Genomic DNA, 12976 nt, shown 5'->3' on the forward strand with positions numbered 1-12976 from the left:
TTTGTAAGAATGAAAAGCCTTTGTTTCCTAATTTTTTAGAGACTTAAAAGCTTACTCCAACACTGTATTATCTGAGATTCTAAAAAATTGCAAAAATTAGGAATAATTAATTGATTTTAATAATTTTTAAAAAATTGGATTGGTGAATTTAAAAATAAAAAGTTTAAGAACTTTTAAAATATTTAGGCCATGGGTTTATTCAAAAGCCTAGATAATTCTTTACAGTTTAAATTATATCTTTGCCTAGGGTTTAAGACAATTGAACTGCAACTTTTTTTATTTCCTTTAGAGAAAAAACTTTGAAAAACACCTTTTAGAAACCTTAAGTAACAATGCTAACCAAATCTAAATTTAAAATGAATTATTTCAAAGCTTAAAATGCAGTTAGAGAAATATTCTAACATACCTTATACTTTTTAACATATACATGACATCTGGAGGTAACCTTTGTTCAGACTGTTCAGATATTGCCTCTTCCAAAAAGGCTTGAGACGGTTCCATCACTTTTAATGTTAAAGGCTGCTCTCCCTTCAAAGGAAGAATTCTAAGGAAAATATTAAAATTAGATACAATTTTCCATAAATTTTAAAATTAAAAAAGAAAAACATAAAAGAAACACCTTTTCAATAACATAAAATAAATTTTACGAAATATTTAAAAATATTTATTAATGTGAATGCAAGTTGACAATAAAAACATTAAAATAAACTAAAATATTTTTATTTTTAATAAAAATTATCAAATATGCAATCAAAATGTAAAAGTCATTGTTTATGGAGGGTCATGGTCTTAATATTTATATAGTTTTTATTTAGAATTCAAGTTGATAACGAAATGAATTACAGATAAACACAAATTTTAAATGCATTACAAAATCATATTAATCATTCTATAATTCCTTTTATTTAATGCAGAAAAAGTTAATACAATTTACATAGCAATTAAATATAGCATAGCATTGGACATAGCAATTAAAACATACTTGCGAGCAAGTTTTAGCACAAGTTGACGCTTTTTAAGACGAGGTCTATTTCCTGTTGCTTGAGTAGCTGCAGCTTGTACCTGAATTTAACATGTTCAAAAAAAACACATTAAATATACAATAACAAGAATAAAATCAAATTAAAATCCACATTTTAACAATTAGTTACATTGGGAATTATCATTGAATAATCATACACTCGAACTAACATTTAATATCACATTTTTGTCGAATATCCACTGCAGAGGAAAATTTATAAATGATGTAGAATTATTAAACGCCAACTCAAGTGAATTGAGCAAATGAAATGTATTAACCCTCTCCTACTCAGAGATACATTTTTACACTTCTAATAATTTAATTTTCGCCTGTTTGCTTTGCTTATTTATTTTGCTCAATGATTGCTAAAGCTACAACCAATGCCTTCTTAAATATAATTTATGCTTATTTACATTGAAAATTTAATAGTCATAAACTTTAAATGATATTTAATCACTTCATTTTTTAAGATCATTCTCAAACACAAGAGAAATTTAACTTTAACACAACAGATAAAATAAATAAAGCAAAAGATCAAATATCTTAGATTAAATTACAACCATAACAGAGAAAGATAATTTATGAAAGAATATTATTATCGAAATAGGTAATAACATTTTAAAATCAGGAATAAGCAATCATCATTACCAGTCTTGTAACCAGACTGTGGATAATCAAAAGTTCACAGCACATCAGGATTGAAAGGTTATGAGGGTTTTAACCATTAATTCAAAAACTTTTGCCAAATACTTACCACAAAAAAATCTCAAATATTATGCATTTTAATTCAAACAAATATTAATAATGATATTCTGAATGATATCATTAACGCCCGACTTATTTTTACAGGTCATTTGTTTCTTATTACTAATATTTTACATTTAATCAGCAAGGTAAAAACACTAATTTTAATTTGTCTTGAAAATACAATTTTGATAAGTAGTTTTGATAATTATTTAAATTCCATATTTGCAAAAAATTAGAACAGTTTTTATTTTTAAAAACTGACATATTGATATTAGATTTTTGACTATGTATAAAACAGTCTAATTACAATTCCTTTATTAATTTCAGTATCATATTATTATTAAAAACCATTTACACTCTCAAAAAAATCAAGAATGCCTGAAAAAACACTAGCTTGCTTCTCTTAATATAAGAAAAGTGTCTCAGCAGAGCAAAACTGTGCTTTGAATGCATTAAAATTTATTTAAAACATAAATTTAATATATTGCATTAAAACTAAAACACTTCATAAAAAATTCATTTACGTATGAAATAAATTTTGAGTCTAACCTTACAATTAACTTTAAAATAATAATTTTTTTCTAAAATAAAAACCAGAATTAATAATTCTGGACAGAATTCTGCAACAGAATTATTAATTGAAATTTCGTATAAAAATAACATCAATGAAAAGAAAGATAAATCATGGCACCACTCTATAAGTTTTTATAAAATAATTTCAGTTACATATACAGTTTTGATTAGTTACACAAAGCAATTATTAAGATTAATAATTGCTTCAAAGACATTTGCGATGAACCTATGCGTCATTATAACATACAGCAAATTGCTAATATTCCAAGAATTTTAATAGTTGTTGGAATTTTTCTGAGAATTTCAGATTTTTGCATATTTCCAGAGAAAGTTGTTACGCAGATAACAAACAGAAATACATAAAATAATTCAATTGACACATAATTAATGTCAACTATTAACATTAATTAATTAATGTTAACTATTACCTTTCTGAGCATTTTTCTTCCATAAAACATCACTTTGTCTCGTTTTCTAAAGCGAGCACGGGATGGTCCCATTAGTTTAGCCCGAACTGTTTCCACTATATAGTAAGAAAATAAACAAAAACTTTGTTTTGATGAAGAGAAAAAAGCAAAAATAATTTGTTTGTAATCAAGTTCATACCATGTTTTTCGTGGATTTTTTTTATCGATAAAATTTAAATAATGAAAAATGTATATAGGGAAATAAGAAAATTAATAAAAATTATATAAGAAAAAATCAATATTTATAAAAATGAGATTAAAATTTAATTAAAAAGCAAACTAATATGAAAAATTAATAAATTCTGTAATACAATGGCATTCGATAAAACTGGTATGGAAAAATACAAAAGAATAGTGGCTGTTTATGCATTTCAATTTAGGTTAGAACAAATAAGAACAGCTAAGTCATTAAATAAATAATCATAAATAAATTCTACAAATTTTTAGCTTTGGTAAACACTAGAATCTTTATTAATTGATAATACTAATCACTTTTATGTCAATACTTCAGTAAACACAAGACAATTCTAAAAAGTTTTTTTTATTATTTCTAACTGGAAAAAGGATTTTTTTTCCCCTCCTTCTTCCTATTTGAATAACATATTGTCAAAATTCAGCCCCACAAGAATTTTATTTGCAACATTCATATTCTTTCAATTTACTACTTCCTTTTTGCTATCTGAAAACAATTCTGTTGTACTTAACCACTAAAGTATTGCACTCCATATACTAGCGTCTGAACAAAGCAATAATAAGAAATTTCATTGCTATATCACTATAGTCTTAGAAAATTTTACCATTCTTGTGGTTAAAGGAATAACTGATTCAAAAAATGGAAGGGGTAGCTATTTGATTAACCCTTATGTATTAGATATCAAGATTTATATGAAGAAAATAAAATTTTCACACATAATTTCAAACAAAGCTCAACAAACTATAAATTTAATACAATAAATTTTCATTCTTTAATAATGAACCACATATATTAAAATTTAGTATCATCTGTATCATTTAGTATTAACTAATTGCTCAGCTGTAAAAAAATTAATTTCATTTTTCTTCACCTTGATTATTTTGGCAAGGACTGTGGTTCACATATCATTACCTTTACTTGTTAATCACATATCATTACCTTTATGTGTTAATCACATATCATTACCTTTATGTGTTAATCACATATCATTACCTTTTGTTTTCCATCTCCTTGAAGCATAAACTGCCAAAGTAACAACAAATATCAAGACAACCAACAAAGTTGACTGCAAATAAAAAGAAGAAAAAAATAGAAGAAAAAAGTTTATACGAATATGATAATAATAAAACAAACAATTGAAATAGAGTTAGATTTTAAATTTAAGGAAACAAAGAAAAAAAGTATATATGTTCAAGAATTTTTATTCTAAGGAATTAAGACAAAATGAACCCAATTCTAGGTCCTGAAAAATTCAATATTGGCTTATGCTTAAATACTGTAGAAAACTTTTACATAAAAAAGACTGAATATTAAGAACAAAAATTGATATTCACTTTTGATATGAGAAATCTATTTTAATCATACTAAGTCAAATTAGTAAATTCAGTTTAAAAATTAATGTTTTGCGTGTAACTATAAAATATCAATACATTTTAGAGCTTATTCACACTTAATATGATAATCTGCAAAAGCTAAAAATGAAGAGAAAATCTAGTCTTTCAACTAAAGTAAAAACCTATCAATATTGTAAGCGAACATAAGGGTTTGAGTTTCTAAACCAAAGTACAATTAAAAATACATGCGATAAAACCATTTTTTAAATCATTTACCCAGAATATAAATTTTTCATTAAGCAAATTTTTAAAGCTCAATCAAACATTTTTATAAATTAAATAATGAATTACTATTTATTAACTACAAATTGCTAATTAATAATAAAAAATATTGATGTCTTTTTTTCTAAGAATTTAAAAAACTAGAGAGTTCAATTTGGAGGAAAAAATTGTCTGAAAATAATAAAGCATTATCATAACAGCAAGATGAAAATTTAAATATATATTAACTTACAACAGTAGATGGAGTAAAAATATCATTTAAAGCTAAACTGCCAGGAGGCAGCCAATTAAAATAGTCTAAAAAATGGTGAGAGTAATAAATTAATAGATCCATCGCTTGCTTTTTTATTTCTGGTCAGAGAACATATTTATACTGTAGAGTTTCGAAATACGCGACATTTCACTTAAACTGATAAACAAGAACCAAGGCCAAGTTCAGAAATGTTTTGTAAATAATACATGAAATTAGCTGTTGCCATATGCGTAACAAAAAGTATTCTAACTGGTAACTCGCATATTCTCTCTACACGCGTTTCGTGTAAACGATTTCAGGCAAATCGTATCCGACGAGAAAAGAGTTGATTCCCACGTGACGTCACACTCCCGGGGTGTAGGAATAAACATTCCAATACCTACACGTGTTTCGATAGTGTGATAATCATAATCTTCTGTTTTGTCTATTTTTAATTTCTTTAAAGTACAAATAACATTATGTATAAACTTAGTGAAACACCGTTATATGTTACAAATTTTAATTCAATGACGATTTTGAATTATAGAGCGAAAGTAAACGAAAGTAGACAGAATTGCAACAGTGATACTATGTTTATGAATGAAAATACTAAAGGTTTTAAGATGTTTTTAGAGCATTTTGTGAGTAACGTAGAATTTGTTGATTTTGTGTGGGATAATAAGAATTAAAAAATTCAATTTAAGCATTTGAAATTAAGAAAACATTCAAAACAAAGGTTAGTTTACTGTTGTTTTCAACAAACATTAAAGACAAGTTTAACAGATTCACAAGTTTATACGATGCATCTATTCTTATAATCATTGATACAGCACAATATCACTATATATATATAATCATTAATATTAAACAATATAATTAAAAATTTGCCTACCTCCAGTTATTGGTCCCGAATCCCGATAATTAAGGATAAGAAAACAGAAAAGTAAAACATGCAGAAAAAGGTTCGTTAAAATAAATTTATACAGAAGATTAATTATTTACTACAAGATTTACCTTAAAACATAGCAACAATAATAGATATTAAAGTGTTTTTAAGAAAGGATAAAAGTAAACACAAATGTGAAAGATACAAGATGGTTATAGAATAATAAGAAATAAAAACTTAGTTATTATGAAATAGGAAAAAAATTGCTTTGCGAATATCTATTTACAAAATAAAGTGAAAAGTTTATGGAGAAAGAAATTTTTTTTAAAGGAACAATAAATTAAATTCAGTTTAAATTATGCGTCTGCAATGTTAACAATGGACATTACAACACCACGTTGGAAAACGTCACAGTGTAGGGCAACACCAATGGTAGTCAGTCGGGCATTACAACACCACGTTCGGTCGGGCATTACAACACCACGTGACCAAACAGACGAAGTTGGGAAGAACCCATTAAAAAATTCAAAGGCAAATTTGTTGGTAGGCAAGCATAGGAGAAATGTACTTTCATTCTACTACAGAAGAGAATTTGATAAATTTTTCTTGAACATCGGTTTCGTTGTCAACACAGCACTAAATTTTCACCAATGAGCTGCAGGCTATTGACGACCTTTTAAGTCTTATTATTTATGATCCGAAGACAATTCACCATAACCATAATTTAGATAGACGAGCGATTAAACCTCACTTCGGCCGGATCACACTATTGGTTGAAAATGACTTCACTTTTTGGGGGAAAACCCATGCTGTGTATTGCATAGTATTTTGGCGACAGATTTTATATTTATGATAGTTTTCAAACGCGCTCTGTTTACACGTGGTATTAATGTTAAGTAATAAAGACAAAATTCACAGTTTTGTGGTAATTTTTATTAGAATCTAAGTAAGTGATATTAAACTATACTGCTTTTACGTCATGGGCAACTGGGGTTGATCTAGAAATGCAGGGGGGGGGGCTAGCCCAGAATTTTAGTCTTTACTTTGAACTAAATTTACATGTTGCTTGATTATGAAGTTTTTAAAATTATTCATAACACAACTAAATTACAATGTATTAGTAAATTTGAGCTTATATTTATTTCAATTTTTGTTACTTTATAACTGTAAAAGATAAAGTAAGGAATACCAAGCGAGCATNGTCTCGAAAACTATCGCGACTGGCAGAACAGAAAGAAACCAGTCCATAACAGTATCACGTGAATTTGGTTTCAAAAGTACAACCCTATTATAGTAAATTTTTTTCCTTCAGTATTCTGAGAAATACCGTGGGAAAAAAAGGTAGGCATAAGGCAAATGAAATAGTCTTAAAAAATAATACCCGCATAATTTCTACTAAAATTTTTATTTTTGCCACTTTGTCTGAGCTCAAGGGGGGTGTTCAAACCCCTAAACCCCTCCCTTGTGTACGCCACTGGATAGCAAAGCAAGTAGTGCTATGAATCACTTGGTCTCCGTACAACGCTCCCCAACCACCATCATTCGGGTTCTTAGAGGGTATTCTAAATCATTTTTACAATGATTCACACTGCATCCGATTGCCATATATGAATGAGTAAATGTTTAGAAACTACATGAAGACGAACCATTCACGCATGGGTGAAACGTTTTCATGTACAGTCACATAAGTGAATCAAACGTAAAAATTTGTAATTTGATGTAAATTGTAGTAAATTTGTTGACAAAATATACTCTACACGGTGCTAAGGGTTCCCTTGATCACGAATAAAGGGCAAACAGCTCTCATAAACTGGGAAATTTACAAAATCTCATCTTTTACTACGGAAAATTAAAGTACGCAGGGTAATTGTTTTTATTTTGGGGAAATATTGGAGAACAATTATTCTTAGAAAATTTTGAAGGAAGTTTTTTCTTTTCCTTCCATCTAGGAAAATTTCAAAAAAACTCATTTATCAAAAAAAAAAAAAAAATANAAAAAAAAAAATTAGTTGTTTTTTTTTCTACATGTGGATTTTGGGTGAGATTTTATAAAGATTTTATGCAATTGTCATCTATACAAATAAAATATTGTTTTATATGTGTGACCGGCAAAGTATGAAATGCCGGCATTATATATAATGCCTGACATTTTTAGTCAAAGTATGAAATATGAGAAGTATTACATACTTTGCCTAGGCATTATATATAATGCCGGATGCTATTCATGCAAAATATGAAATAAACGTCCTGATGAGGTTATNGATGGATCACCCCAACCCCCTTCAAGAGTACACCCGCGGGATCCCCTCGGATCCCCCGGATCCCGGTCGCCGTACTCTCTTTATCCAACTACTGACCGAAATCGGTGGTTGTTGACTTTCACCGGTAAATGTTAACAATCACATAGTCGTTTTGGTGAATGTCCGAAATATTTATTACATCCGATTTGATATTAATTTATTCGTGGATATAATTACATTTATTCGATATTTTAATACTTACTAACAGCAAAGGGCCTTGTTATCTTCTGCGACTCGAAGGCCGCCCTCCAAGCAATTTTAAAAGGGGACTCTTCTATCACCCAAGAAATCATTTCAAATCTTCATGATCTTCAGGACAAGCAGAACCTGTACTCTTCAGTGGATATCATCATACGTTGACATTGCAGGCAATGAAAATGCAGATGATTTAGCCAAGGAAGCCAGAAATCTCAACATTAATGACCGTAACGTCTCCATCCAAGATGCGAATGCAATTGCTAAATCTAAACTAAGAGAAAAATCAATTTCAGCGAAACACATGATTTGTAATATAAATGCAGATAGATCCACAACAAAAACTATTGGCCAGGCTGAGAACCAATCACCACAGAGGCATGAAGATTGACACAGAGGGCAGGAAAGTATATAGGAATTGTGAAGACTGCCCAGATACACAGCTGACACCATGCCACATCTTTGAGTGTTCAGCAATGAGTGCTAATCTGAGAGAAATAGGAGTCTTGCCGTCATTGATTGACCTTTATGACGATAACATCAAGCAAATCGTAGAAGCAGTAATCAAGACTCATGGAAACTTTTGATTCGACTATGTCATAGACACGACAAAAAAATAATAATAATACTTACTGACGATAGATTAGAAGAAACATCAGTGTTTGGACTATCGGCAGTGTATACCGGGCAGTGGCCCTTGACCTTATAAAAACATCAGTGTAGGGTATACTGGGCAAATGTATACCGGGCAATGGTCTTTTTAATGTCAAGTGCCATTGCTCGGTATACAGTTTCCCGGTATACCCTACACTAATGTTTTTTTTAAGGTCGAGGGCCACTGCCTGATATACATTTGCCAGGTATACCCTACACTGATGTTTTTGTGAGGTCAAGGGTCACTGCCCGGTATATATTTGCCCGGTATACCCTACACTGATCTTTTTTAAAGGTCAAGTGCCACTACCCGGTATACATTTGCCAGGTATACGGTTTTGAATTACACTAAAATAATTTATTTCTTCTTCAAACAGCTGTCTTTTTAAAAAAGACATGGGTGAAATAAGCTAGTGAAGATATCGCATTTGCGCAGGTTAGTGAGCAGGTGTCTGAGTAATAGTTTTNAACAGCATTGAGAGTCTCTAATGCAACCCCCTCCAATAAAAGGCCAAGAGGAAGGCCCAAAAAGAGATGGAAGGACTGCGTAGATGAGGATTTTGCCATCCTAAAAGCAAAGAACGGGAAAACAATTGCTGGGAGAAGGACAGAATGGGAAAAGCTTCTGAGGAAGGCCCAGGCTCACAAAGGGCTGTCGTGCAAATGCTGATGATGAAATAAGCTAGTGAAGATATCGCAGTTGCGCAGGTTAGTGAGCAGGTGTCTGAGTAATAGTTTTCTGAGGTCCCCTCACTTTCCACCTATCGTGATGGTGTATTTTAAGTTTAAAGCATTTTAAAATTACTAAAATTTTTCTACTCTCAATCGGATTCTTTCTAACGAATTTTAAACACCCCATTGAATGAAAAGTGGGCCAATTTTTATATTAGTTTTAATTAATTTTCTGTCACTAGTTTGTAACCTGTTCCTGGCCCTTTCTTGCTATAAACCTTGACTTAACGTGGCAGACCTACGCAGATTATGTGTATGAAATGTAAAAACTATTATTGACATTGACACTTTTTGACGTCGCAATTATGACTACATGCATGTTTACTGTTGACATACAGTTGCTTAAATGTTTAAATTCATTATTTTCTATTCTTTTTCTTTATTTTTTAATGCTGATCATATTGACTGTGTAATTTGTTTCATAATATTGGATCTTAAAATTTTTCGATTATTCTTTCTTAACTTCCAATTTCAGAGAATATTTTCGCATAACACATCACTATAACGAACCGTAACATTGTAACTAAGTTCATTTTGTCAATGAAAGATAGAATTATCTAATTACGCTTCAGTTTTGTGTATTATTTCGTAACATTGTTCAAAACTGATTTGCTGCATGTTTGCATATTTTTTCAGCCCATACAAAAAACGGGTATTCAGCTAGTAAATAATAAAAACTTATCATCGATAGATGTTTCCCTTTATGCAGGAGAAACCTTTTGATAAGAAATCATTTAACTCTGAATAATGTTATCAAAACAACCCGAGACGATCATTCAAAGTTTAGACATTGCTATCAGTTATCAGTAAGAATTATGTGACTTGATGTTTATTATCAGTTCACGAGGCACAGAGAATAAAAATAACTGTTATTCAATTAAACAGTTATATTTTAATAGTTACCTTTTCTTGGAACAGTTTCGAAAATGACTGGCTACTTACGAAGATACGTTAAAAAGCAGAGCTTCTTAAACTATAAGGTCTGGACTACGGCTTTCGTTGCTATGCAGGAATTTTCGTGTCACGATTAAAGTGTGTCATAACATATATGCTACACTGTTTAAAAAAATAAACTTTAAATAAATACAGGAAAGCCGGGACAGTTTCAGAGCCTCTTGTAAAAATTTTGAATGAACTTAACAAGAAAAATTTTGTTTTTATGAAAAATTTCTGTTACATGGTTTCTTTTATTTTCTCCTTGGGATAATAAGGAAATGTTCAAGGAAAATTAAACCTCCTGCCCAAAACGTTTTGAAAGAGTAACTGAATGAGTAAGTCCTCCTTAACACATAATTTTCATCTATATTTATAACAGGGAATGAATTTTCAGTTCTAAAGACTTTAGTCGAGCTAAAAAAATTTCTCTTCAATATTTTATTTTCATTGCAATACATTCAACTTCACTTCCTCTGTCCGATTTCGAGGAAATAAGCTACGAGATCGCAAGCTAAAAGTTGTAGATTACATCCACATTAGGCGTTGCCCGGAGTACACCACGAAAAGGATGGTCTACGTTGTACTCCAGGTAGCGAGCAGACTGATTTCCTTGCTCGGAAAAGTACTCAACTACTTTAATAAAATTGCCTTAGGCTGCCTTACTACTCTATAAAATCCGGTATAAAATACATAACGAAAATGGGAACCCTTTCTTTGCTACGAGAAAGTATTAAAAATAAGAATTGGAGAGAGGCAGAGATAGAAATAATACCAGATAAACCTCGCCGAAATACAGTAGCCCTTTTCCGACTCCTAACAGGACATGACTGCACGGAAAATCACTTGTATCGTTTACATATATATGAACATCCTGATTTTCGTCTATGAGACTTTAAAGAACTCAAGAATCGAAAGCACATCCATCGCTGGCAAGCAAGCACTTCACGTATTTGACTCCGACACTGCAAGATATTGGCGTGCTAGAAAGCTTCGAGGACGATGAGTACGGCCTTTCTTCTTCGTCTTATATTTTTTGTTCTTCTTTTGTTGTATTTGTTTGTATTCCCCACCAGTAAAAATAAATATATTATTTTCATCAAAAATATGAACAATTTTTAAAATGTTAAGGAACATAGTAGTTAAAAAAGTTCTTTTTAATTTTTTTTTATCAGAACAGAACTATAAATGAATATGGAAACTTAATCAAATTATATTAAATGCACTAATAATAATATTATTAAATCAAAATATGGTTTCAATGTTTCCAGAAGCAATGATTTCTTAGGTGAAAAGTAGGTGAGTGCTTTTTTCTTGTTTTAAATCAAAGAAAACCTTTGACTGATTTCTAAACACTGCTACACGCCTCTTGATTGAGGAAAAATAATTTAAGTGCATCTACTTTAATTTAAATCTCAAAAACATGAAATTTTATCTCCAACCTTAACTATTTGATCGCTAATGGCGAGATGGAGAGAGGAAAATTCGAGTCCTGATTTATGATATAATGTATCTTTACTCTTTTCACGGAGTTTTCGTAAAATTTTCCCTGTCAAAAAACCATCTGTGCTCGATTAGAAAAAAACTTTCCCCAAGCTTAAAACAAATAGCTTTCGCTCGAGAAAAAAAAATAAAAAGGTTTTACCTTTTTCATCAGGAAAGTTGTGTTTAGTTAGCATATTACCTCAAGCATTATAATTCCTGAGAAGCTCGAAACTATAACTTCCAGATTTTTAAGGGCCTCTAAAATTTTAAAAACGAAGTTAGTATTTTCGTTTTCCTCAAGTATTATTGTCAGTTGGAATTTCTTGATTAAAAAAATAGTAATAGGAGAAATAATAAGAAATTAATAAGAAAAAAGCAAATAGCTGCAGACTATTTAATTAAAAATATATACGGTAAACCACATTGGCTAATATTTAGGAGTGAATTGTTAAGAAAAAAGTTTAATGACACAAAAGCCAAATTTGGCTTTATTACAACAATCACGACATCACAATTTAAAAATGGAATAATAATAATTGACTTTTCCAAGGCACTTTTGCAGCCTGCCACTAAATGAAAGATAATTACCCCCTTGGCAATATTTTTCACGTAAACCAATAGTTTTGGTAATTGGCTAGCGAGCGAAGCGAGTTGAGATTACGATTTACGGAGTAATTATGAGAAAGCTGTAAGAATTTTTAGGATTGGTGACCAGCAGCGAACAGAAGGTGGAGCCCGCTAGTACAGCGGCTAGTACAACCCATGGGGTCAACGTCTCGTTGAAGAGAGAAGACCTGAGCACGTGAGTTACCATAGACGAGAATTCCGATCTTTTAGTATCCTCTTCTGTATTTTTCCTCTCGTCACAGTTTGGTAGCCCGAACGCTGTGACATCTTTCTAAATTTCCCACTGCGCAGTTTATGTTCGTTGAGTCAGATTAT

General features: G+C 30.5%; 2 protein-coding genes across 3 annotated transcripts in view; one reads left to right on the forward strand and one right to left on the reverse strand.

Moving 5' to 3' along the window:
* Positions 1–5085, reverse strand: part of LOC107445599 (patatin like phospholipase domain containing sws) — a 54472-nt gene extending 49387 nt beyond the window's left edge. Inside the window, exons 1-5 of the mRNA XM_071181488.1 lie at positions 4850–5085; positions 3995–4067; positions 2770–2864; positions 983–1062; positions 407–544 (exon numbers count right to left, since the gene is read on the reverse strand). Coding sequence (XP_071037589.1) covers positions 407–544; positions 983–1062; positions 2770–2864; positions 3995–4067; positions 4850–4951 — 488 coding nt within the window. The 5' untranslated portion in view covers positions 4952–5085. The remainder of the gene's footprint in view (positions 1–406; positions 545–982; positions 1063–2769; positions 2865–3994; positions 4068–4849) is intronic.
* LOC107437395 (uncharacterized) overlaps positions 1–12976 on the forward strand; it is a 548903-nt gene that overhangs the window by 435840 nt on the left and 100087 nt on the right. Inside the window, exon 1 of one of the 2 annotated variants that reach the window (XM_071181487.1) lies at positions 2610–2620. The exons of the other annotated variant lie outside the window; for it this stretch is intronic. The gene's annotated coding sequence lies outside the window, so the exon portion shown is untranslated. Of the gene's footprint in view, positions 1–2609; positions 2621–12976 lie in introns of those variants that run through there. 2 annotated transcript variants of the gene reach the window in all.

Source organism: Parasteatoda tepidariorum, chromosome 5 (genome assembly GCF_043381705.1).
Source record: "Parasteatoda tepidariorum isolate YZ-2023 chromosome 5, CAS_Ptep_4.0, whole genome shotgun sequence".
Classification (NCBI taxonomy): Eukaryota; Metazoa; Arthropoda; class Arachnida; order Araneae; family Theridiidae; genus Parasteatoda; species Parasteatoda tepidariorum.